This window comes from Anabas testudineus, chromosome 18 (genome assembly GCF_900324465.2).
Source record: "Anabas testudineus chromosome 18, fAnaTes1.2, whole genome shotgun sequence".
NCBI classification, from domain to species: domain Eukaryota; kingdom Metazoa; phylum Chordata; class Actinopteri; order Anabantiformes; family Anabantidae; genus Anabas; species Anabas testudineus.
Genome location: NC_046627.1, coordinates 23,156,128 through 23,182,973, shown reverse-complemented (window position 1 = coordinate 23,182,973; position 26,846 = coordinate 23,156,128). Strand labels below are relative to the sequence as shown.

The window sequence follows — 26,846 nt, the reverse complement described above, 5'->3', positions numbered from 1 at the left end:
TATTCCAGAATATATGCTGCCACTAACTGTGATTTAAGTAAAATACAAAAGTCTAGCCAGGAGTAAGACTAAAAATGATCCAGCCTCAATGACTACAGACCAGTGGCTCCAACTTCACAAATTATGAAGGCTTTTGAGAGGCTGATCCCAGAGTTCCTCCAACCCTTGTTTAAGCTCTCATTTGACCGCCTCCAGTTTGCTTACTAATATCTATCTATTATCTTGGAGTGGATGATGCCATCATACATCTGCTCCGTCGCACCTACACCCACCTGGACAAGCCCAGGGCCTTAGTGAGTATTATGTTTTTTGATTTCTCCAGTGGTGGACAGTTTTGTGGACCGGTGTGGACTCAACCATCTTCAGCTCAACATCAGTAAAACAAAGGAGCTGGTGCTGGACTTCAGGAAATCCTGTCATCCATCTCTCTATACAGGGGGAGTAGGTGGAGGTCGTAAGTGAGTACAAATACCTGGGAGTGTACTCTTGATTAATCAGTTGATTGTTTGGTTTGTGAAAATTCAAAAGTGAAAAATCCAATGACCTTAAAATGATTGAAGAACTGCCATTATTAAAAGTAAATGTAGCACATCTTTCAGAAAATGATACCAGTAGAATTGAAGTAGAATCAATTCAATTAATCAAATAAACAGCTATGGGGATTTGTATAAGCTCTTGCAAAATGTTAAATAAAGTAAAGTGAATAATATGAGGAATTAAATGCAGTAGGCTATTGAGTACAAGTGTCTTTAGTCCATAAAACCCAGACAGCAGACTTTGAGGGGGCCCTGACCTGTATCAGCAGCTTGAGGGAATAAATCTGGATTTTTCACCAGAGGCCGCCAAAATCTTTCTCTGTACCACGGTTCACTCACCGGGACAGTATAACATTATTGTTTTATCAACCATTGACTGCAAGTAATGCTAAAGCATGACACCTGATAGAGCACCAATAAATCTATTTATTATTGTTACTTGTTACAGAACTGTTTCCGCCTCACGTTGCTTCCTGGTTGAATTTCTGTAACAGCGACTGTTCAAGTTTATCTACAAAGCAGTTTGGGTTGTTTCTTAAGCCCTTAGCTGCTTCTGTTTCTAAATGTCTAGAAACGTTTTTGCTTTTTTCTTCCTAACTTAATTAACTTAACAATTTATTACTGCAGCTATTCTATGAAAACTGTTTTAACCTCTATCAAGGCACCTGCACTGAAAGCAGGACTTCCGGTTTCAAAACAAAATATAAAACTACTCACTTACTCCCCGTAGACTACAGCTACCATTATGCCAGGGCCAGAGTTTGATTTATTATATATATTTTTCAGATTGAATATGCTTATATATGTGTACCTTCAGGTGGCAGCTTGTGACCAGGGTCATGAAAAGTATTTAAACATGCATTCTCAGAAATAAAGGTTACCAAAAAAAAAAAAACTGAATCGTTCATTGAATAAATTAAATCTGACTAAATCAAGAAAATGAAGCCTTATCAAAAGTGATGTGGGAGGACTTTACTATTTACGTATGGCAAATACACACAAGTGTCATCTTATGTGTCAGCTTGAAAATGAAAGTTTCCACATGTTTGTGAGTTCCTCTATCTAATCACTAAGTTAAGTATTAAGGCTGAAGTAGAGACACACTGGACATTTTCCTCTCATACACTGTAGGTACAGAGAGGAGCTACACATCCATTTAGGCCGCTTGATACATTTGCTTTTAATTTGAAGGCGTCTCCAAACTTCCGGCGTCATGTCTGCTTCCTGTGAGCAACTTACCGCAGCTTCAGGTTACAGCGCTTGATGGACCCTCGGCTGCTGCCGATGATGAGGTGTTTTTAGGAGTGCTAGGCGGCCGGCAGAGTTTCTGGTCTCCTTAAAACCTTCCCTGCGAAGAAATGACTCGATGATTTGTCGAGTTTGTGCTGTTTACTACTTAAAAACCCACTGAGAAAGAGCGGAACCGTTGACTTGTCACCATGAGAAGTAGGAGCAACTCGGGCGTTAAACTGGACAACTATGCCCGGATAGTTCAACAAACTATCCTGAAACACCAAGTAAGTGTTTAACTGTCTCCCTTCACATCAAACTATTACGCTTAACAGTTAAACAAAAGTACACTGTGGACGAAAAAACAGCCGCTGCTACCTTACAGCGCACAGGTTAGCGAGTCCGGTGACAGACAACATGCTAATGTTTTCATGCAGGAGGTGAAGTTGCTGTCAATGTTTCGCAAGGCAGCAACTCTCTGAAACACACGCCACACACACACACACACACACATATGATCCGCACTCATTGTGGTGTGTGTGTGAGTGTGAGTTGTCACTGAAGGTGAAGAAACTATGAAGTAATGCTTGTGCTCTATTAGGTATGTTTACACTTCCAAAAAAGCCCCAACACTATATAATATGTTTGTTTATGGGCAGAGATCTGCTGTTATAAGTAAAGGTGGAGTAAAGGTGGAGTTTTACTACAAGATGTCAGAACCTGGCTGCAGGTATTTTCTCCCACAGGAGGTCCCCCCCTGGTGCTGGGTGTTAAACCTGGCTTGCAGTCCCAAACATCTTGGATCATGTGCAAACCTGTAAAGTTCTTCCACATGAGGAAGTGGGGGAAGGACCTTCTCCAAACTGTTGCCACAAAAGTTAAAGCTTGCTGCTGTCTTAATATTGTTATATGGATGTTATATGAATCAGCATTACTGATTCACTTTATCTGCAATAATAGACCTAGACTCAATCATGGAAAACTGCATCAGCATCTGTTTGGCATTATGGACATACTTTTGTAATGTAATGTGACAGGAAAAGATAAACCTTAATTCGTCCCTCGTCCCTCACAGGTACAGTTGCAAGAGTAATCTATGGCACTGTTTGCAGTTTCCTCTTTTTCTGCATAAATTGGTCATGAATGTAATCTGATCCACACCAAAGTCACAAATATCAACTGACACAGCATATTTAAGCTGATACACGCTGGTTCAGAGTGATGGTGGAAAAAGTAAAGGAAACAGTGTTTTCATGACTGTGGATTAGATCTGCACATCATCCAAGATGATGGATGTCGGTGTTATCAGATCACTGGCTCAACCTGACTGGGACAATCTTTGAAGTCACTACGTAGTAGATTAAACCTGATGTTTAGAGTCATTGTCCTACTGCATCATCCAGCTCCTGCAGAGCTTCAGCCACTCTGACACTATTCTGTAGGAGACCTTGATTAATTTGGGGATTCATTTCCCTCAACATGATGTCAAGTTGCAAGTCATGTACACACAAGGTTTGCCTTTATTGCCGTACATAGTTTTGTGTGTTCTTCCCAAACAGTTCTACCTGTGGTTCATCTGAACCTGATCTTCATAAAACTTTATTTGTGCCGCAGTGATTTGTTTAGAGAGCAGTGGCTTCCTCTGTGGTGCCCTGCCGTGGATTCCATGTCTGATCAGTGTTTTGTTTATGGTTGATTCAGGTTGGTATTAACCAGCTCCAGTGAATCCTTCAGTGTTTAGCTGTTATTCTGTGGTTCCTGTTTACCTCATTGAGCATTTTGCGTTGTGTTTCTGGAGTGATCTTGGCTCAGCACCCATTTCTATGGAGAGTAGCCACAGCACCAAATTGCCTCCATTTATAGACAGTCTGTCTAAAACTAAGCTAAACACAAAGCTGAACTCTTTGTGATTACTCTGTAACTCATTCCAGCCACATGCTAATCAACAACTCTTGATCATAGTCTATGTTAGCTGACACCTTGCTTAAAAGTTGAAGCCATGTGTTGCTGTTACATTTTTCACCATCACTCTGTATGTTTAATGGGTATTTTCAGTAAGATTGTTTTTTAACAGTGTAGAATATTAGATTTGAGGATATTTGTGTATTTATCTTGACTGGACATGCACAAATTTCATCTAAACCTAACATTAATGCTAAAGTGACAACTGACATCACTATCTTTGCATTTGGCTGCCTCCCTGTCCCTGCTGCTGAGAAGCATCATGCTTGAGGTAATGAGCAGTAGAGGGTTGAAAGGTCTAGTTATGTTGAACTATTGGAGGAACAACAAGACTAAGCTCAGATAGTACAGTATGAATTTGAACAAATTTGGTGTGAAATCACTTTTGATTGTGTCCCGTTTGGCTGCCAGCCAGCCTGCAGTTGTATACAGCTCACTGCTCAGAGGGGTCACTGCTCTAAAAATCAGACAGAGCAGTTTCTGCAAGCTGAGAATCATTGACAGTACATCTGACTAAGAATGCTAAATGCATTAGTAATAGATCGGTCTATGATTTGGCACATACAGGTCAGTATTTTTCTTGGGCAGAGATCTGCTTTGTGCAGCCTTTCATCAGTGTGCTCCGCTCATAAACTAGATCAACACATGACACATACATTTCCCTGGTTATACTTCAACACACAGAAACAAATGCTGTACAAAGAAAGTCAAGTCTGTCTGTGTATTTGTGCAACCTACCCCAAAGGCTTTTTGTGTGACTTTTCTTTTTGTCCGTGATGAAACTTGATGTTGAAACAACTTGCAGCTGGTCTCTCACTTAGCTTTAATAAAATGAACGTTTATAATGTCAGAATCAGGATGTTATTTCACTTATTCCTCAGTTTCAGATCTCACATGGGTTTCATCTCACTGTTAAGATGAGTATCAACACTGTACTGACCAGTGTGCGTCATTAGTTTGTGTTAATGGCTGTCCCTTGACCTTTGACCTGTGTGTCTTGCAGGATCCAGTAACAGGTCTTCTGCCCGGCAGCCCAGATCAGCCAGATGCCTGGGTCAGAGACAATGTTTACAGCATCCTGTCAGTTTGGGCCCTCAGTCTTGCCTACAGGAAGAATGCTGACAGGGACGAAGACAAGGCCAAGGCCTATGAGCTGGAACAGGTGTGTAGCAATTTATATTGTTATTTCTTCAAGTATCACGTTGTCTCTCTTCATCAAAAAACAAACTGAAATTAATACATCAGTTCCTGTCGGTGCAGAATGTGTAGCTCTTTTCTCTCTCTCTGCTGATAAAGGGCAGTCTTTTAGTAGTTAGAAACATGTTGAAATTGTTCACATTTAACCTTTGTTTTGTCTTTTTGTCACTAGAGTGTGGTAAAGCTAATGAGAGGTATCCTACAATGCATAATGAGGCAGGTACGTCATGTTGAAGTTACTTTTTTATTCTCAATCAGACAGTTTCACTTTGTGCATGTAAAGTTAACAAACAGCAATTTTCAGGCCTTTAAATTTCTCTCTATCAAGCTTTTCTGTCTCAAACTGTGCCTAAAGTCTGTATGCATGCATGTTGAGTCACTACAGAGCATGCAAAAGTTGCTATACCGAATGTGTTAGCAGTGAGTGGATACTTACTGTTATTGTGCAGACACAGAGCAGCATTAGCATTCAGGTGGCATCATGTGTGTTTTTACCAGTCTGGTATTCAGACTTCTTTTAGCTCCATGTTTGGTTTCTACAAGTTCTATGAGCTGAGGGAAATAAATAAATAAATAAATAAATAAGTTGATAAATGCTACACTGTGTTCACCAGCTACAGTAACTTTGTCTGATGTTTTGTGCTGAGCGGGTAGTGTATTGTAAGCTAATAAAATCAAATCTCCACCAAGTGCAGATGGAGAAAAGAGTTTAAATTGCTGTGATAAAACCAAAACACTCAGTTGAAAGACTTGAAAGGGGGAAGTGTAGAGTCGTGTCAGGTAATATTCATCACCCCTTTCACAATATTCTTCTTCTGTATTTAAGCAAATATTAAATAAAGCAGTTCCTATTTATGTTGCTGTACAGTACAATGACCTGTAGCCAATGAGAGCCTGTTTGAAAAGGTACATCATCACATTGATGTACCACAATACTGTAATTAGTTATTTCTTAGGTTTTTTTATATCATTGGTTTGAAGTATTACACCCCTACCATGGTATAGATCCATCCATCCATTCTCATCCGCTTATCCGGGGCCGGGTCGCGGGGGGAGCAGCTTAAGCAGAGATGCCCAGACTTCCCTCTCCCTAGACACCTCCTCCAGCTCTTCCGGGGGGACACCGAGGCGTTCCCAGGCCAGCCGAGAGACATAGTCCCTCCAACGTGTCCTGGGTCTTCCCCGGGGCCTCCTCCCGGTGGGACAGGACCAGAAAACCTCCCCTACGAGGCGTCCCGGGGGCATCCGAAACAGATGCCCAAGCCACCTCAACTGGCCCCTCTCGATGCAGAGGAGCAGCGGCTCTACTCCGAGCTCCTCCCGGGTGACTGAGCTCCTCACCCTGTCACTAAGGGTGCGCCCAGCCACTCTACGGAGGAAACTCATTTCGGCCGCTTGTATCCGCGACCTTGTCCTTTCGGTCATGACCCAAAGCTCATGACCATAGGTGAGGGTGGGAACGTAGACTGACCGGTAAATCGAGAGCTTTGCCTTTCGGCTCAGCTCCTTTTTCACCACGACGGACCGGTACACCGACCGCATTACTGCTGCCGATGCACCAATCCGTCTGTCAATCTCACGCTCCCTATTTCCCTCACTCGTGAACAAGACCCCAAGATACTTAAACTCCTCCACTTGAGGGAGGATCTCCCCCCCAACCTGGAGGGTGCAAGCCACCTTTTTCCGGTTGAGAACCATGGCCTCGGACTTGGAGGTGCTGATTCTCATCCCAGCCCCTTCACACTCGGCTGCAAACCGCCCCAGTGCCTGCTGGAGGTCCCGGTCTGATGAGGCCAACAGGACAACATCATCTGCAAAAAGCAGAGATGAAATCCTGTGATTCCCAAACCGGATTCCCTCCGACCCCTGGCTGCGCCTAGAAATCCTGTCCATAAAGGTAATGAACAGGATCGGTGACAAAGGGCAGCCCTGTCGGAGTCCAACATGCACCGGGAACAAGTCTGACTTACTACCGGCAATGCGAACCAAGCTCCTACTCCGGTCATACAAGGACCGAATGGCCCTTAACAAAGGGTCCCGAATCCCGTATTCCCGGAGTACCCCCCACAGGATGCCACGAGGGACACGGTCAAACGCCTTCTCCAAGTCTACAAAACACATGTAGACTGGATGGGCGAACTCCCATGAACCCTCGAGCACCCTAGCAAGAGTATGGAGCTGGTCCAGTGTTCCACGGCCAGGACGAAAACCGCATTGTTCCTCCTGGATCCGAGGTTCGACTAGCGGCCTAACTCTCCTCTCCAGCACTCTGGAATAGACTTTCCCAGGGAGGCTGAGGAGTGTGATCCCCCTATAGTTGGAACACACCCTCCGGTCCCCCTTTTTAAAAAGAGGAACCACCACCCCGGTCTGCCAGTCTAGAGGTACTGTCCCCGATCTCCACGCGATGCTGCAAAGGCGTGTCAACCAAGACAGCCCTACAACATCCAGAGACTTAAGGTACTCGGGGCGAATTTCATCCACCCCTGGTGCCTTGCCACCGAGGAGCTTACTGACTACCTCGGTGACTTCGACCAGGGAAATGGATGAATCAACCTCCGAGTCCCCAGCCTCTGCTTCCTCAACAGAAGGCGTGACGACGGGGTTGAGGAGATCCTCAAAGTATTCCTTCCACCGTCCTACAACGTCCCCAGTCGAAGTCAGCAACTCCCCACCTCCACTGTAAACAGTATTGGCAGGAAACTGCTTTCCCCTTCTGAGGCGCCGGACGGTTTGCCAGAATTTCCTTGAGGCAGACCGATAGTCCTCCTCCATGGCCTCGCCGAACTTTTCCCAGGTCCGAGTTTTTGCCTCTGCGACCGCGCGGGCTGCGGCACGTTTGGCCTGCCGATACCCATCAGCTGCATCAGGAGTCCCACAGGCCAACCAGGCCTGATAAGACTCCTTCTTCAGCTTGACGGCTTCCCTTACTTCCGGTGTCCACCACCGGGTTCGGGGATTGCCGCCACGACAGGCACCAGAGACCCTACGGCCACAGCTCCGAACAACCGCATTGACAATGGAGGTGGAAAACATAGTCCACTCGGACTCAATGTCTCCAGGCTCCCTCGGAACCTGATTATAGCTCTCCCGGAGGTGGGAGTTGAAGACCTCTCTGACAGAGGGTTCCACCAGACATTCCCAACAGACCCTCACAATACGTTTGGGTCTGCCAGGTCTATCCAGCTCCCTCCTCCGCCATCGGATCCAACTTACCACCAGGTGGTGATCAGTTGACAGCTCAGCCCCTCTCTTCACCCGAGTGTCCAAGACATATGGTCGGAGGTCAGATGACACAACCACAAAGTCGATCATAGACCTCCGACCTAGGGTGTCCTGGTGCCACGTGCACTGATGGACACCCTTATGCTTGAACATGGTGTTCGTTATGGACAAACTGTGACTAGCACAGAAGTCCAATAACAAAACACCACTCGGGTTCAGATCAGGGAGGCCGTTCCTCCCAATAACGCCCCTCCAGGTATCACTGTCATTGCCCACGTGGGCGTTGAAATCCCCCAGTAGGACGACAGAGTCCCCAGTCGGAGCACCTTCCAGTACCCCTTCCAGAGACCCTATGAAAGCTGGGTACTCTACACCGCTATTTGGCCCGTAGGCACAAACAACGGTGAGAGACCTATCCCCTACCCGAAGGCGCAGGGAAACAACTCTCTCGTCCACCGGGGAAAACTCCAACACATGGCAGCTGAGCTGGGGGGCTATAAGCAAGCCCACCCCTGCCCGCCGCCTCTCACCATGGGCAACTCCAGAGTAGAAGAGAGTCCAACCTCTCTCAAGGAGTTGTGTTCCAGAGCCCAGACTATGTGTGGAAGTGAGCCCGACTATCTCTAGCCGGTACCGCTCAACCTCCAGCACAAGTTCAGGCTCCTTTCCACCCAGTGAGGTGACATTCCATGTCCCAATTGCCAGATTCTTTCTATACCATGGTATAGATACAGATACAATATAGTATTAAAACCTTGGGAAGTGTAATGCAATCTTAGATATTACATGTAAGGATATATCTTTGTAAACCATACACCTGACTTTATATCTTACGTTAGGTGTGTCGTCTGTTTCTCTGTTTCTTTTTTACCTTTTTTGCCACTAAATGTACTGTGTGTTTTTTTATTTTGATTTGTCCCTGATTTAATTATTCAAATGTCCTGTTAGGTTTATTCATTTCATCTATTATCTTTCCACCCCCCCCCTCTGCTCTCCAGCTGGATAAGGTAGAGAAGTTTAAATACAGCAGAAGTACCTCAGACTCGCTCCATGCTAAGTACAATACCCGGACCTGTGCTACGGTCGTTGGAGACGACCAGTGGGGTCATCTACAAGTCGACGCCACCTCACTCTTCCTGCTCTTCCTCGCTCAGATGACTGCATCTGGTAAATAAGCGGGAAGATTATTTTAGTCTAACTGTGTGATTTTAGTTTGTGTCTTGAAATTTTTTGTATCTTGGTCAAGATTACATGGTAGACATAATAAAATTGTCTTTTTCTCCATGAAGCAGAATGACAAGGACTGTCGCAGTACATCATTAGTGCATATTTTTTGGCAAATATTTTGAATATGTTTTGTAAAACATTGTCAGCATCTACTTCTGTGTCTATGTGAACTCATAATGCCTGTATATTCATGTCTGTCCCAGGCCTTCATATTGTCTACACCCAAGATGAAGTGGATGTAGTTCAGAATCTGATGTTTTACATCGAGGCAGCTTACAAAGTGGCAGTAAGTGCTCATTCAGCCACCCCAAACACATTTTTAGCTGCACTAGGACACAGGGGAAAGTAGATACACAGAAAATTACAGTAGTCATCCTTTTAGTGTGAGTCTAATCCTAAGACTCTGAGTAGCATTCATGTTACACTGATGCTGTTTTCTGCTTTTCTGGTTCCTCACAGGATTATGGGATGTGGGAAAGAGGAGACAAAACCAACCAGGGCATCACTGAGATTAATGCCAGCTCCATAGGCATGGCCAAGGTTAATACACATACAGACATAATGTAAATACAGTGGCTAGTAAAAACTGTTTTGAGGAGGAGACGAAACACCTTGATGGCTGAATGAGAGCAGAGCTTCTCACCATTGAGGCTAAACAGGTGCCCCAGTAAAATTTTTGCCACGATAGAAGGTGTCTGGTCACCCGGACGGCATTTACACTGACCTTTATATGGCCCAGGCTCTCCAAACTGACCCAGGATCAGATGAGAGCACTTGGTTTTGATGCTGAATGTGAAAGTTCAGAGGCATAGGTCGTTCCTGATATATGAATAAGTTTAAACCTTAATTTCCTGCTGTTTGTTAGTTGAGTTTTTAGCTAAACAGGGACATGTTTTTTAAGGTTTGTGGCAAAGCTTAGTCTCAGTGTTTAAAAATTCACATGCTTCGGGTATGAGGAAACTGGAACAAATCACTGACAAACATTGTGGTTATGATAGTTTTACATAATGCAGTACTCTCAGTGCCTGACCCAGTACTGTCCTTGGCTGGCAGCAGACAGGGTATCAGGTTCTCTGTGGTTTTCCGAGAACTGCATCTCAGTCAGAAATAACACCGTATGCACAGTACGCAGTGCACATGTGCAGTTTAATTTAAGACTTTGGAAACAGGCACCACTGCAGGACGTTGCCTCCTCTATTAATTACAAATAGTTATTCAGATTTATTAAAGCAAAACAGAAAGATGTGCTGTTTTGTTTTATGCCGCATTTACTGTTTAAAATCTGCTGTTAGCTTCTTGCTATTATCTTTACTGTTGGTGTTAGTCAAATTTATTGCTCAACTGTAATATATCCAATGAAATATTAACCAAATTGTTGGTTAGCCAATTGATGTTACTTGATATTAGCATGTTAGGATACTCTTGTTTTTCATGATGCTCACATGACTGGTACTTGTTCTCCAGGCAGCTCTGGAGGCGTTGGACGACCTCAACTTGTTTGGAGCAAAAGGAGGACCTGGGTCTGTGGTCCATGCCTTGGCTGATGACATACAGCACTGCCAGGTACACACAGATGTGTAGACACCATCCCACAACATGCTCTATACTACCTGATGTCATTGTGAAATAGGAAAATTAAGTAACTCAATGCAAAGTACCATTCCCCATGATCCTCATTCATTTATTTATTCCTTTCACTCCCCTTCTTCTTTCTCCATCATCAGTCAATTCTGACGTCCATGTTACCCAGAGCATCCATCTCTAAAGAGGTGGAAGCTGGAGTCCTGGCCATCATCTCGTACCCTGCTTTCGCTGTCGAGGACATCAGCATAGTCAACATGACCAAGGAGGAGATCATCTCTAAACTGCAGGTGCAGAGACAATAATTGAACTAGGAATGATTCAATAGCTTGACCTTAGTCAATAGCGATATGGTCAATGTTTGGAAAAAGGATATCTGCCTTATGTTTTAGGAGGAGTTTAAAGATTCTCCAAATTCATGGTTTGGTACAGTCCTCACTTTGCAGCACTTTCTTCCTGAATGCAGCTCACAGAGCTCCACCTTATATACAAACCCAATGTTAGTTTATAAAGCCCTGATCCTTGAGGAGCTTCAACCAGCAAATGTGTATATGATTTGATAATAAAGTTGTCTCTTGTTCGACTGACTGTCATCAAGCTACTGATTTTCCGATTTCTATCTTGTCAGGGTCGATACGGCTGCTGCAGGTTTCTCAGAGACGGGCACAGAACACCTAAAGAGGTAAACGGCTATTAAATACAGATGCTCTGTACGAGTTTGATCATGTGTTTGTGTGACTGGCTGCTGTAATCAGCTGCCCTTACAGGGATAAATAAAGCTGTTCTGAATAGAACAGAAGAAGAGGACAAAAATGTCGTTCCATGTTTTTCTGCTTTACGTTTCATTATAAAGAGCAGCACAAGGAGTATATAGGAAATTCTGTACTTTGAGAGGGTGTAACTGTAACATAAAATCTTCACATTAGGGTAACGGAGTGTAGAAGAGATCTGCACTTTTACCTCTCTGGATAGAAAGTATGTTTCTTCTTTAGAGGGCAGAATAGCTAATGGCAATGCATGCAAACAGCTAAAATCTCCTTGAGAAAGAAACTGACCCCCTGTCAGTCTCTGCTATGTTGATTTGTAGATAACATTTGATCTACACAGATCTTACATCTTTTTCTGTGCTCGATTATGTATTGCATTACTAGTATTACACTATATACTACTGTTGTCCAGCATCTCTGCCTCTGTCTCTTTGCTTCTCCAGGACCCAAACCGCCTGTATTACGAGTCTGCAGAGCTGAAGCTGTTTGAGAACATTGAGTGCGAGTGGCCACTGTTCTGGACCTACCTCATATTGGATGGTATTTTTATCAACAGCCCTGAACAGGTAATATGCACCTGTATGTATGTTTTGAAGCATTGGTCTTTAACAGCATGTATCCAAACCATCATCATCCGTGGGCGTTAACCAGACCAATGCTGTTCATTCATGCAGGTGCAGGAGTATCAGGAGGCTCTGGAGGCCATCCTGATTAAACAGAAAGATGGGATAAGACTGGTGCCAGAGCTCTACAGTGTCCCCCCAGATAAGGTTGTGCTGTTGCTTAAAGTTGTGGAAACCACTGACAACTAGTTATTAAATAAAAAAAAAAAAAAAAAAAAATTCATCAATGTATGTCTTGTAGTGGGGTTTTTTTCCTGGTTATTTATGAATTGCTCTTACTGTACAATGTGTCTAACATGGTTTTATTCTCTGTACATTCACACAGGTGGAGGAGGAGTATATGAACCCCCACACCGTTCAGAGGATTGCTATGGGCAAATGTCCTCTGAAGTGGGGACAGTCTCTCTACGTCCTGGGAAACCTTTTAAGCGAGGTGAGTCCCCATTTAAACTACTTTATGCTATAGTAATATTGTAAATATTTTTGGAATACAAACAATATATACTGTCTCTGTATGATCACCTATTGATGTAAATGAAAAGTTATTTAAGTTCAATTCATAAAACATTTCATGTCATTAATCCTGAATTGAAGAATTCTTCCAATTCCTTTTTAAAATGCCTAGACTCTGTTTTTTATATAGGTGATGCCTCAAAATGTTCATGTAAAATGACTTGTTGTCTCAGTTTTCTATTTATTTTATTTTTATTTTATGTGCAGCAAATCAAATTCTAGCAAACTCTTTAAACTGTCTCGTTATTCAGGGTTTTCTCGCCCCAGGAGAGATTGATCCACTCAACCGGCGTTTCTCCACCATCCCTAAGCCTGATGTGGTTGTACAGGGTCAGTTCTCAGTTCTCAGAAAGCATTAGTGACAAAACCTCTAGTAAAATGTGTCTTTTAGCAGCTGATCCCAGTGGTCTGATGTCTAATCATTTTCCTATCCTATGATGGTATTTATTGACATGTATAGAGTTTTTAATGGATATTACACCTCGTGTCTTCTTGTAGTGTCAATTCTCGCAGAGAGTGAGGAGATTAAAGAGCTGCTGTTGAAGAACGGTATCGATGTGGAGACTGTGGCCGACATCCACCCCATCCACGTCCAACCCTCCAGAGTCCTCAGCCACATTTACGCTAGACTAGGTAGAACTTTACACAGAGAAATTTGTTACTGCTGCTGTTGGGGAAGTTATCTGTTTAAATCACAAAGTAAAAATATCAGTAACCCACAGAAGAGTGGGAGTCTAATCTTAAATAAAAAATAAAAATATACACTGCTCAAAAAAAAAAAAAAAAAAGACCACCAAATCATTCATAGATATAAATCGGTTTGTTTAGGAAGCAGAAGTGATTGCAAGATGTTTGCGGTTTGATGTAGCTGGTGGAACTAATTGTATGACATCTACATGAAATGATTTTTACTTTATGTCCTAGCTGAGTACTTTTGATTTTTTTAGTGATCGAACATTTATCTTTTTGCAGTTCATTCAGATGTAAATGCACAATTTTACTTTTAGTAAAAGTAAAATTGTTTCTCAACTTTGTCTGGTCAAAAAATCCCACAACTGCTTGTTGAGCTTTTTGTGTTTTTTTTTCTCTGTCTTAGGCCGTAACACAAGGCTGGGTCTGACAGGACGACCTTACAGGAGAATCGGAGTGCTGGGGACCTCCAAGTTATACATCATCAGGAACACCATCTTCTCATTCACACCTCAGGTTAATAGAAAATCATATCAACGACTATAATTCAAAGAAAATCTTCAGTTTCTTTAAGAACTCACCTGTTTGTCCAGTGATTTTTTTTTCTCAAACTGAGAAAGTTATTAGTTATTTAGTTAGTTAGTTGAGTTATTAGTTCATCATAAGATAAAAATATTTTTAAGTTGCTATCATCACATCAAGAAGTCTCTAAATCTACTTCTAGGGAGTGTTCATGTAGGTTGTTCTACACACTGAAATGTTATGAATAACACAACTAAACCGCGTCTTTAGAGAAAATAAAATTAAACTTCAATGGTCAAGTTAAATGTAATAAACTTTAACATAAACAAAGGAGAAGTAGTTTACAGGAACATCAGGGATAAGTAATTGGTTGTTTCTGGTCATTCACAGCTCAGTCACACTTGGCTGCTAATTGGCTGCTGTGCTCCCCAAACACACATAAACACACACTGAACACAGACTGTCAGACATGTAACCAGGTTACAGTCGGCTTTCTCAAGAAAGCTATTACCCTGTAATCAGGGTAGGGGATTAGAGAAACCTGATTTCCCAAGGGAGATCTCTCTCAGAGAGCTCTGATGTAAGACAGACATGTAAACATGTAATTAGATTTGTAATCTTCTTTTTACAAAAGTGCATGTGCATAACAAAGGCTGCCTGCCATTGTTTGTCTGTCTCACCTGTGCAACACTGCAGTTCATCGATCATCAGCAGTTCTACTTGGCGTTGGACAACAAAATGATCGTGGAGATGCTGAGGACAGAAATTGCCTACCTCTCATCCAGATGGCGAATGACTGGACGACCCACTGTCACTTTTCCCATTTCACAGACCATGCTGAGTGAGTGTGGAGTTAAGGTTTTGTAACTGGGGCATGTCGTCTGATACTCGCACACATGATGATCTGCTATATAAAACAGAACATTTCATTGATGACATTTTGTTCGAATTTCTTTTTTTTTTTTTTCCATTTTAGTCTCTTCTTCTTCCTTTCTATACAGCTGTTCTTTTTCAGGGGTCACCATAGCGAATCATCTGCCTCCATTTAACCCTCTCCTCTGCATCCTCTTCTCTCACACCAGCTAACTTCATGTCCTCTCTCACTATATCCATAAATCTGCTCTAGACCTCCTGCCTAGCAGCTTCAAGCTCAGCGTCCGTTAACTGATACTGATACAATCTCTTCTCTGAACATGTTCAAACCGCCTCAACCTGGTCTTCTCTGACTTTATCTCCAAAACATCTGACATGATGGACTCATTCCTGATCCTATCCATCCTCGTCGCTCCCACAGAGAACCTCAACATCTTAAGCTCTGCTCCCTCCATCTCTGCCTCCTGTCCTTTCTTCAGAGCCACTGTCTCTAAGCCGTACAGCATCGCTGGTCTCACCGTCTTGAACACCTTTCCTTTCATTCTCAGTTATACTCTACCGTTGAAGTACTTAAATCTTCTTTACCTCTGCTCCCTGTAACCTCACTGTTCCACTTGGCTTCCTCTCATTCACACATATGTATACTTTCTTGCTGTGACTCTTACTGATCTTTGCTACTTACTTTTATTTTCCTTAATCTCAGTCCTCAGGTACTCCTTCCATCTTCCCATCACCCTCCTGGCACCTGTCGATACATTTCCATCCCTAACTTTAATCACCCTAACCCGCTGCTCATGCCTTATCTAACTCACATCCAACCTGTGTGGCATAACCTCTAACAGCATTAAACTTCACACTTTCAATTTCCAGCTTCAGAGTCATCACCCAATCTGATACTCTTTTCATCTCCACCTCCCCTTTCAGAATAACTTCTACTCCATTTTTCTTCCTATCCAAACCATGGTGAAACACCTTGAACCCTGATCCTAAGCTTCTAGCCATGCTACCTTTCCACTTGGTCTTCTGGACACAGTATGTCCACCTTCCTTCTCTGCATCATGTCAACCAGTTCTCTAGCCTTCCATGTAACAGTCTCAACATTCAGTCCCTACTGTCAGTCCTGCACTCTTGCCTTTCCTCTCCTCTCTCTGCCTACAAACATGCCTCCCCCCCTCTTCCTCAACCAACAGTAACCCAGTTTCCACTGGCACCCTGTAGGTCAACAGCACAAGTGGTGCTCGTTGTTAACCCAGGGCGCTGCCCATCCGGTATGGAAGTCGTGTTGATGATTTGCATGTTTGGTTTGGCAAATGTTTTGCGCTGGATGCTCTTACGTCTGACACAACCCTCTACATTCATCCAGATTTAGGACTGGCACAAGATGACACTAGATTGTGCCCCCTTGTGGTAGTCTAGGGAAACAAAAATGTTCTTGAATACAGTTTTGTGTATTGTGAGTCTGATTATTATTCATTGTGTGTGTGTGTGTTTTAGCTGAAGACCACACAAACCTGGACCCTGCAGTGTTGGCTACTTTGAGGAAGCTACAGGACGGATACTATGGAGGAGCAAGGTGAATTGGCAGTTTGTGATTTTGGAAGTTTTAGCAAACATAAAGGGTTAATATAAAAACTGGTCAAACAAAGTTTTCAAATGCTTAATGTGATTTATTTTTTTCTTTTATCCTCTCTAGGATCCAGACAGGAAAACTGTCAGAGTTCTTAACCACGTCCTGTTTCGCTCACCTGAGTTTCCTAGATGTTAAGGGCCCTGGAGGCATTGGCCAACACGATGTAGATGATGAGGGTGATGGATATGTGCACGAGTTACGTCATGATGATGGTAAGAAAAAACACATCGATGTGCGATGGCAGAGAATGGAAAAAATTTGTTAAGACATCACTAATGCTGAATGGGAAAATTATCTTTGGGGATTTAAATAAACCGATCTTTCACTGGGCTGCGTGATTTTTTTTTTTTTACATCACAGTTTCAGTTCAGCCCCCCGTGTAAATTAATTCCTACATGGCAATAATTCAACTAGCAGGGAGCTCCTTTCTTCTTTCTAAATGATCAAAAAACAACAGAACTGCGATACGGGGGGGCAGATGTAGAAACCTCTTTGTTGATCATTAGAGACACAAATACTGATAGATTTTTTTTTTTTTTTTTTTTTAAATAAAATAGCCACTTTTCTTTAATCCTATTTTTTCTCTTATCTACATCTTCTCTCTCCCATGTTTTTCCGTCTATACTTCTGTCCCATTGTCCTCTTTTTCAGAAGCCGATGACCTCGCTCAATACCTGGATCACCTCCTGGCCCACGCAGCACCCAAGAAGCCCAAGCGACAAGTTAAAGGACTGTGCCGGTTCAAGGCTGTGGCCACCAAAACCAAGGACATGGTGACTCTGATGAACAAGGCTCAGGATCTCAATGTGCACAGTGAGTGAATGCATCATCTGAGACATAGCGCGTACAAAGAATAAGACATATAAAGCATCCCTAAAGCCAGTGTCTTCTTGTGGAGGGAGAAACAGTATGTGAAGTGCTTTGAGATGATAACAGACTGCTCTTTGTTTTCTTTTCCAGATGTCAACATGTACCTGCCAAGCAAACTGTTTCGCACCCCTCAGCCATCACTCAACCTAAACCTCCCAGACTCCTCTGCACCACAGGAAGCTCAGGTTGATCTTGCTTTAATTTACTCTTCTTCTCATCTTCTGTGCTTGTTTTATTCACAGAATACTCCATGTTCTTCCCCACACACTGTAAATCATTCCTGTAAAGATCCTGTTTTCCTGCTTTAACTCTCTCTTCACTAGAGTGGAGAGGTCACAGTCTCATCAGAGAGTGGCATCCCCAGAGATGCTAGTGGAGCCATTGATTACAGCGCTTTGGTCCAACTGCTGAAAGACACACAGAGTCTCCAGGACCAGGCTGACATCCTTTATATCCTCTTTAAAGACAAGTGAGATTTGCTTTTATAGAGCAGCATTGTGATCAACAGAAGCAAATATAGAGATAATACCCGGCAGTGCTGTGGGTCGGTCTGATTAATAATTGATTGATCCCAAGTGTGAATAAAGCAGATAATTGCCTGGAGAGCTCACAGTGAGTGAGGGGAGTGTTCCCTTTCAGTTGATCTGCTCAACACCTCACTAGAAAGTATCTGAAACAATCAACAAACAACAGGCTCATGAAAATCCACTGTCTCTAGTCTTTTACGCTCGTCACAGTTACTTCCTGTGAATTTCTGTAAGTCATAATAATAATAACTTCATATTGCTGCTTTTTATTTTAAGATGCCGCTCAAAGCAAAAATGAAAATTATAGTAAAAAATATCATATCATTTGAAAAAAACAACAAAACATTAAAACAATATTAAGCCCAACAGAGAAATTGATAGATGTTCCAAAAGATAAAACTTCAACAAGGTGGGGTTGTTCCAGGTTAAATCTCAAAGAATATGTAACATAAGATACTCATGTTATTACAAATATTTCACTAACTACATTTTCCTACATGTGTGTAAGAACTATTTTTTAATCTAGTTCAGATAATAATTCAAATACAGTAAACAAGGATTTCATAGGACTAATGAATGAAAGTAATCAGAAGGGACGGTGTTAGCTTGTCCCTCATCAGACTCATCAGTGTGTTTGTAAATGACAGGGGTATGGATTGGGACACTCATCTTCATGGGACGGGTTCCACTGTGAGGTCTCTACTGACGGACCTATATGAGAAGGCAGGTGAACTCAAACAGTGGGGCCTCATCAGGATGATCTCCGGCATGCTGAGGAAGAAGGTGGAAGAGCTCGACTCGGTATGACAGACACAAGTTTATAGAAAGAATAGAGCCGCAATGTTGATAATAAAAGTGACTAAAAGGTGATTTTACTAACAACGCATCGTATCATTATTTTCCTCTAGACTTTCACATATATCATATTTTACAAAGCTCTTTTCTAAGTGGTTGTGGTTTCTCTCCAGGCCTGTTCTGATTTGCTGGCGCACCAGAAGCACCTGACGGTGGGTCTCCCTCCTGAACCCAGAGAGAAAACCATCACTGCTCCAATACCTCCAGACCAGCTGGCTGCTGTCATTGATGAGGCCAGCGACAACAACATCAGTGTGGCCATACTCACTCAGGTGAGTCGCATCCTCCACTGTTACGCAGGAATTTGTTATTGTGTCTTCCTCCTTCATCGTGTCCTCCTCCTTTCTTCTCCTGTCTTGCTCAGGAGATCATGGTGTACCTGGCTATGAGCATCAGGACTCAGCCTAATCTTTTTAGTGAGATGTTCCGACTTCGTATCGGTCTCATCATCCAGGTCATGGCTACTGAACTGGCCCAGTCACTCAGCTGCTCTGGTGAGGAAGAATGAGGATGTGTGAAAGTTTTGTCTCTTGGTTGATGAATCTGAATTTACAAACTGTTGTATTTATAGCCATCACAGTAGAAATTTAAAGGAATAATTCACCACAAAACTCACAACAGCCAGTACCTACTCAGCACTATGTCAGACACTCCTATGAAGTTGTGACCAAACAAAAAAAGCTGTTCTTAATACAGAAGAGCCGCCTGAACTTTAGCTTACAAAATAATTTAAAATCCAGTATTTTAATCTCATAAAAGGAACAGAGAATGCTGCAAAGATGTATCAAAGTAGCGTATGAGCCAAAGAGTTTTCTTAGCTTTCACATAATTAGACAGTTGAATCCAAAACCTTCCCCTGTGAAATTGTGAGAAACATCTGCACCAGTTTGTTTAGCGTATTCAGACCTTATTCATTTTGTTTGTATAATTCTGTCTGTAGGAGAGGAGGCTACAGAGAGTCTGATGAGTTTGAGTCCGTCTGAACTGAAGAACCTTCTTCATCACATCCTCAGTGGGAGGGAGTTTGGAGTGCAGCGCAGTGGTCAGTCTGCAGTCATACTTATCGAACGCATGACACTCAATGTTGTCTCTCTGTTTTATCTGTGAATTTGTGAGTTTTTGGGAATCCTGTCGGGGTTGTATCATCACTCATAGTAATACTGTATATTGGCGATTTGTCTCCAGCAGCTGTCAGTGTGCTTCAAACATGATATTATTATCCTGTACCGCAGTTATAGTTATTTCAGTGTGACTCTATAGCCACTTATTGGACTTCTGTGTCAGGTAAGCTGGCTCAGACATGTACCCATATATCATGGACATATAATTAGAACTTTCCTTAATACATCTACGTTCTTATTCAGTGAGGCATGGTGGAGAATGAATAAAGAACCACCTACTCACTTCCTTATGTCTATACCTTGTTTGACTTTAGTAGTGAAACTAGTTTCTTCCATTTATGTATCAATGTGCAGTGGCAAGAAAACGTATTTTCAAGCTCATTATATTTGTTAATACTCTTGACTCAGATGAAGATCAGTTCACATTCTATGACAAATTCATCCAGAAAACCATAACATTTCTAAAAGGTTCACATACTTACAAGATACTAAAACATCTGACTTGCTGCCTCTTTTTCTCATCACAAGGAAAGCAGTGAAATGATGACTGATGTTTGCTTTTAATATTCAGATTAGGTGAAACGCAGGGAGCACAGCACTGTTGCTTACGAAACTGAGAAGAATAAATGGAAATTCGGACCTAGAAACAGTGATATCACCAGGTTGACATGTCATCACGTAGGAAGCAGATTTTGCCAGGATCTAGTTTACATTTTAAATACTATATTATCCTTTCATGCAACAAACGCTAAATGTAATTTTTTTTAAATGTTGTTTTCTTTATCACTGTGAAGGTCTATACAGCCTATACATTTGTGACCTTGTGCGTGTATTTAATTTAGTTTGTTTTTCTTCTTCTCAGTGCGTGAGATGGATGCCGGCGTCAGTCCTGCCATCTCCATTCATCACCTGGGCAATGTCGGTGCCACCAAGAGCGAGAGAGCCGGCATCAGCAAACTGAAGAGTGATATAAAGATGGTAGGAGTTTGTGCCATTTCACTTTTGGAGACAAATGTTCTTTAAAGCACTAAATGAGTCATTCAATGCCAACTTGATCACCAGGTTAAGATGAACTGGTGAATATTCCTCCTTTAGTGATGAGAGAAGAGCCTGAGACAGAGGTTTACAGAGAAGAGAAAATCTTTTGCTTTTTGGCAAACTGACTTTTTATCTTTTTGCAGCTGGAGCACAGGTTGTCTTTGACGGATCCGAGTAAGGTGATAACTTGTGAAAATGCTGATCAAATAAAGTACTAATTCACCTGGATGATGATGATGATGATGATGCTACTGCTGAATAATCACTTGGTGGACAAATGAAGTGCTGAGATGCAATGGAGAAGAATGGTGGAGACAATTTATAACAACAGAACCATTAATTTGAGGCAATTTAAATGGGAACAGTAGATTTTTACTCCTAAAAAATGAATCAATTGCAATTTTAAATAACCCAACAGAGCATCTCGCTTCCTGTGATTTATTCATAACTTGGTTTTTATGTTGCAGGCGGAGCACAGGTTCTCCTTGACGGACCCATTTAAGGTTAACTATCACAGCATTGTTTCTAAGTATTCTTCCTCTTTGTTTTATGAAGACACCAGTTAATAATAAAACATGGTGCTGAAGTGCAAATCCAGATCATGCTGTACAGCTGTGAATGTCATAGTTTCCTGTTGCAGCAACACATTTTTGATGATGACATCATTGGTTACTTCTGTAAGTCAGTGCAGAGAGAAGGGTTGCCCTTTTTGCAGAGCTTCCACCTGCATCACACGGTCTCCATCATCATTTAGACCTTCACGTTGGGCATACAGTTAACAAAGCTATATCAACTAATCACTCCTGGCCCAGAATAATATAACGCTTTCATCATCACGTAATGTAGTGATGAAGACCTGTGATACAGCTGAAAGCTCCAGAACAAGACATTCTGAAACCAAGAATAACAAGTGAAGCTCAACTTCATAACGCTGCTTGTTTTGTTTGTGTTTTGATCCAGGAACCCAGATTGTCTTTGACAGATCCAGTTATGGAGGTGATGATGGTGTTAAGAGGAGTCAATTCCCCTGGCTGTGGAGTGATTTTAATAATCTTATTGATGTTGAGAGCATCGTATTAATGAGTTATTGGCTTTGTTGTAGGAAAAGGGATATAGCTTTGCTAATTAGTTCTAAAGAAATAGCGTTCGCTTTTGCAATTCATTGTGTTTTCTTTGTTGCAGATGGACCGCAGGGTGTCTATGACTGACTCAGTTAAGGTGATGATGATGAAATTAAGAATTAGATGCTGAACTTCGATGAAGTAACGTAGTCGTATTGAGCGGATCGCAGCTTTTGACAGATCTGATCAGAGTGATGATGGTGTCGGTGGAAGTGTTAGCAATTAGATCTGATTATCGTATGATTTGTTTTGAAGGAAGACAAATCAAAGTCTCTGTAATGCAGAGTGGATTTTCTTTTTCTCTATTTCAGCTCGACCACTCACTTTCTTCCCCCCACAAGGTGATGCCAACGGGTGCTAATCGATTCTAATCAGTCTGAGATGATTCATGTGAACGTAAACTAAAATCTATAACCCTCCTACCTTTGATACTGGTTGAATCCAAAGGGAAAGTGCCAAATTTGCAGTGAATTAATCAGCTGAACTACCAACTGTTGTTGTGTTATGTTGTTTTCTAACCTCATTTCTATCATTTCCCATCTTAATTTTGATCCATGCATGTTGTGATTTTCAGTTGAGCAGTGCAAGAGGCCAGAATCCACTGGCGTTGGGGCTGTGTTGCTGTCATTGCCGTTTCAATTCATGCGTCGCACTTTTATTAGCCTCCAGACTTTTTGTTTTTTCATTTTGTGCATCTTTTTCTTCTTCTTTTTTTTTTTTTCTTGTTTCCCCTCTTTTCTATTCTTTTTCTGCTTCTCAGGGTTGGAGATCTCAGTCACTGGACATAGAAAACATTGATGCTGGGGTAAAGATTTGTTTTATTGATTCGATATTTCTGATATATTATTTAGCGTAAATACTACATACAATTATCAAGTGACTTCCTTCCTGCTTAAATTCACTGGCTTTCAGTGGCTGCCTGCATTACATTCATAGCACTCGCCTACAGAGTGGCCAACTCAACAGCATCTTCCGACACTAACCTCATCCAGGTGTACACTGCCTCTCACCCACTGCCCTCTGCAAATGAATGGCATCGGGTGGTCTCTACACCACACAGCCAAAGATCCTCAAGCAAAGCTTCTTAACTCGGGGGTCCCACGATGGTGGAACATGCTGCCTTACTCTGCACACGCTTTGCGGCCTCACTCCCAGTATTCAGCTAGAATCACCACCTCACAATTGTTTGTGCCAGATGTAACGAACCCTCCCTCTGGGGGTTCCTGATGTGTCACATTGATGAGAATGGAGCTGGTGTAAGGTCATCAAAATCGCATCAGTTCATCCTTGTGTCCAGTTGGACAGTTGAAGACAGAAATCTTCTGCAACAACAAGAATAACAACCTTTCTCCCTGATCTGGCTCTTAACGTCTCACTAAATGGAAACATTGCTTCTCGTGCTGCTTTGCTTTCATCATCTTCTCTGTGACGCAGCTGTTTTTCTTTGACACGTTGTAGATTCTTTTTTAAAAGATTCTCATAGATTATTATTATTTAGTGGGATGTTACATGAACATATAAAAAGATTAACTTCTGCAGCAACACATTTTGTGTTTACATTATCAGAGAGAAAACGGAGAGAAGCAGTTAAGTCAAAAAACATCTGATGCATAGTTTTTTATTCTATAGTTTATATTCTATTCTATATTTTGTTTCTTTCTATTTTTGTTTTATTAAATTGAACTTCTTATGCAGCAGATTTGAAAAGTTGTCTGTCAAATTGCTTTATGCCTCAGGAGAGGAAGAGGGTGCTGTTGTTGAAAAACAAAGCTGAACTTTAAGATGTGTTTTTGTCGTCCTGTTTGCTCAGAGATACAGACTGCCGTCCTTTGAATCTCTGGACATTCCAGACTCTATTCCCTTTGCCAAGGACACCAGACACGGCCAGTGGCTGCGGAGGAGACGTCTGGACGGAGCGCTAAACAGAGTCCCCGTCGGATTTTACAAGAAGGTCTGGAAGATCCTGCAGAAGGTCAGTCCACACATACACAGTCAGATGTTTTCAGTTTGTTAGTGTAGATAAACACACTTTTATAAACACAGATCTGGGGTATGAAAAATAATGACCAGAGGAAAAACCTTTCTTGCAGTGTCATGGTCTGTCCATTGAAGGTTTTGTTCTTCCTTCTTCAACCACCAGAGAGGTAAGAGATCCATCCACGTGATTATTGCCCACTTATGTAGAAGCTAGAAGTATGTTGTGAATTATTGTGCTTGTTTCTTTTTGCTAATCTGATTATGTCTTTTTTCTTCCTTCCATTTCTACACCTGATTTCAATATCAAATCCACATTAAACATGTTTGTGAAGTGACAGACTCATAGTATAGCTGCTGTAATACTAGTTTATACTGAAAATCTTCCAGATGACCCCGGGAGAGATCAAATTCTCGGTCCACGTCGAGACGGTTCTGAACCGCGTCCCTCAGCCTGAGTACCGACAGCTGCTGGTGGAGGCCATCCTGGTCCTCACTATGCTGGCAGACGTGGATATCCAGAATATCGGCTCTATTATCCATGTGGAGAAGATCGTCCACGTCGCCAACGACATGTTCTACAAGGATCAGGTCAGAAACACCTCAGCACACACGGCGTCTTAAAGTTTGGGGTTTTTTTAGGAACGTGTGCTAAGTTCAAACTGATGTACTCAAGTCCCCCTGTTCAGCTCCTCTTAACCCTCTGTCCTTCTCTGCCAGGTGGACCTGGGAGCAGAGGAGCGCATCCTGGAGAGAGACCCATCCACAGGAGTGTGCAGGCTGCTGTATGACAGCGCCCCCAGTGGCCGCTTTGGAAGCATGACCTACCTCACCAAAGCTGTGGCAGTGTATGTGCAGGACTTCCTGCCCAGCGGCTCGTGTGCTGTACAGTGAGCGTGCGCCACAATGGACCAGAGCAGGTGTGAAACCACTGGTGGACAATGTTAAGGCTGAACCGTCCAACAATTCTACATTAAAGTAATTCTACATAAGCAGGATCTGTTTGAGAGAGTACATGTATACAGTAGTGGATCAGTCATTTTGGGAAATAGGCAAATTTGGTTTCACATTAGCTACCTGGAACAGAAACGTAACGGTACATACACTGTCACTGTGTGTGAGCTGGTATGACACGTGTACGACTAAAAAACAGTCATCTGATCAAACATCAACTTTCACATCAGACCTTTTGTACAAATACCAGACATTTTCTTACGCCTGCGTCTTTGAAATAAGGACTGCCCTCACTGTTTCAGCGTCCTGCTCTCCATCACAGTTTTCCTTTCACCCAAACTAGCAGCAGTTACACCAGCCTGAACTTCTCAGTGTGTAGCTTAAAGGATAAGGTGCATGGTATTCTTTATCTCATTGTTAGTTACTGAGTATAAACAACTGAAACCAATAATGTATTCATCTTTTAATACTGTAGCTCACTGGTTCCTTCTGAAAATTGAAATACTGAAAAGACAGCTCACAAATCCACAGGATTAATCTACTGTAAGTCGAGCTTTGTGTACACACAACGTCAAACATCATGTGGATGAATTCATTGTTGCTTTTGGTCTTTTGACATTAAGAAAGATTTCATGTGCTCGTAGATCTCATATAGGAGCTGCATGTATTCATTAAAACAGTGGGAACCCGACAGTCACATGAACTTTCCCTCAGCATACAGTACACACGGTTCTCACACGTTCTTCCTGTAACTTTACTCTTAGTCATTTGTTTTCATGCATGCAGTCGTTGCGGTTTAACAAAATCTAGATACATTATTGTTACTGATGTTGCTAATTTATTACCACACATATGCTAAGATTGATTGTAGTTCACCTACACAGACTTATATCCTTGTAACTCCAGTCCTACATACTGTGTGATGTGAAAAGAAAGTTGGATAATCTATGTGTTAGAAAAGCTAAAAGAGATTTGTCTTAAAGAGAAGTCTGTTTAGGAGATTTCTCATGTGCCTTAACCTTGTTGCACTTGTTGCAGTCAACAGTCACATTATGTGTGTGTGTGTGTGTGTGTGTGTGTGTGTGTGTGTGAAACTACAGGAATGTTTAATGTTTAACTATGCAAACGATGACGTAGAAAATTGCCCAGTAATTAAAATCACCTCATTTTTAACATCTCAAGTGATTTTTATTGTATTCATAAGTTGGAGCATGTACTAAGGTAATGTTTCGTTCTGTTTGAAGCTGTGTTTTAAATTAGATACTGTCAAGTGGTACAAGAGGAAAAATGACAATGAAGGGAAGCTAGTTCAAGAATATATGTAATTCTAAGAAGCAGAGGAATTGGTGAGAAAAGCGTGACGCCTCCTGGTTAAACGCACAGGTTCCAGCTGATAGACAGGTTATTTTGTGATATTCGAAAAACATGAGCGTCACACTCCACATGAGCTACAAGTAAATCCTAAGAGCGAGGCAGCTCTCTACCTAATAATGAAGTTGTCAAAGGCAGGAAGTCATGAAGTTTGTGTTACTACATGAACAAAGCTATTGTTGGATGTTGTTGTTTTTGAAATGAATAATGTAATAAAACAGGAAAATACATGTTATATATACCACTTTCTATCACCTCCTCTCTGTAGCTTGGTTTTCCAGAACTATCGCACTGTTTAAAATGGGCAGGGACGTCCTGCAGGCGGAGCTACGCGTTCACAGACCTGTTCAAGCATCAGTGTAACTTCAAGGCTTTGGGTCAAGGCCGTTTGGAAGTCTGTCAACATCTTATCTGCCCTGGGAAGAGTTCGTACAACAAT

At 42.1% G+C, this 26,846-nt stretch overlaps 1 protein-coding gene across 6 annotated transcripts; it reads left to right on the top strand.

The window, feature by feature from the left end:
• The first annotated feature begins 1,753 nt into the window (after nucleotides 1–1,753).
• On the top strand, nucleotides 1,754–26,211 carry phka1a (phosphorylase kinase, alpha 1a (muscle)). 6 transcript variants are annotated; one of them, XM_026352479.1, is made up of 36 exons: nucleotides 1,754–2,053; nucleotides 4,732–4,890; nucleotides 5,098–5,145; nucleotides 9,149–9,317; nucleotides 9,581–9,663; nucleotides 9,837–9,917; nucleotides 10,842–10,940; nucleotides 11,102–11,248; nucleotides 11,587–11,640; nucleotides 12,169–12,291; nucleotides 12,400–12,495; nucleotides 12,674–12,781; nucleotides 13,113–13,191; nucleotides 13,360–13,494; nucleotides 13,958–14,067; nucleotides 14,770–14,914; nucleotides 16,441–16,519; nucleotides 16,640–16,788; nucleotides 17,228–17,389; nucleotides 17,537–17,631; nucleotides 17,770–17,915; nucleotides 18,621–18,774; nucleotides 18,942–19,100; nucleotides 19,193–19,322; nucleotides 19,769–19,870; nucleotides 20,812–20,927; nucleotides 21,131–21,166; nucleotides 21,455–21,490; nucleotides 21,948–21,983; nucleotides 22,170–22,205; nucleotides 22,420–22,449; nucleotides 22,869–22,913; nucleotides 23,919–24,080; nucleotides 24,199–24,252; nucleotides 24,473–24,673; nucleotides 24,803–26,211. In XM_026352479.1, the coding sequence occupies exons 1-36, from the start codon at nucleotides 1,976–1,978 to the stop codon at nucleotides 24,974–24,976; spliced, it is 3,816 nt and encodes a 1,271-aa protein (XP_026208264.1). In that variant the 5' UTR covers nucleotides 1,754–1,975; the 3' UTR covers nucleotides 24,977–26,211. The 6 variants fall into 6 exon arrangements, with proteins under 6 accessions (XP_026208264.1, XP_026208266.1, XP_026208265.1 ...); XM_026352481.1 differs by lacking the exon at nucleotides 21,131–21,166; XM_026352480.1 differs by lacking the exon at nucleotides 22,420–22,449.
• Nucleotides 26,212–26,846: the final 635 nt, after the last annotated feature.

Excerpts from the sequence above, each read along its gene's own strand:
- phka1a (XM_026352479.1), top strand. The coding sequence starts at position 1,976 with ATGAGAAGTAGGAGCAACTCGGGCGTTAAACTGGACAACTATGCCCGG. Across the intron at positions 13,192-13,359 it reads GCCTGATGTGGTTGTACAGG|TGTCAATTCTCGCAGAGAGT; the intron begins GTCAGTTCTCAG and ends GTCTTCTTGTAG. Across the intron at positions 16,789-17,227 it reads CGAGTTACGTCATGATGATG|AAGCCGATGACCTCGCTCAA; the intron begins GTAAGAAAAAAC and ends CCTCTTTTTCAG.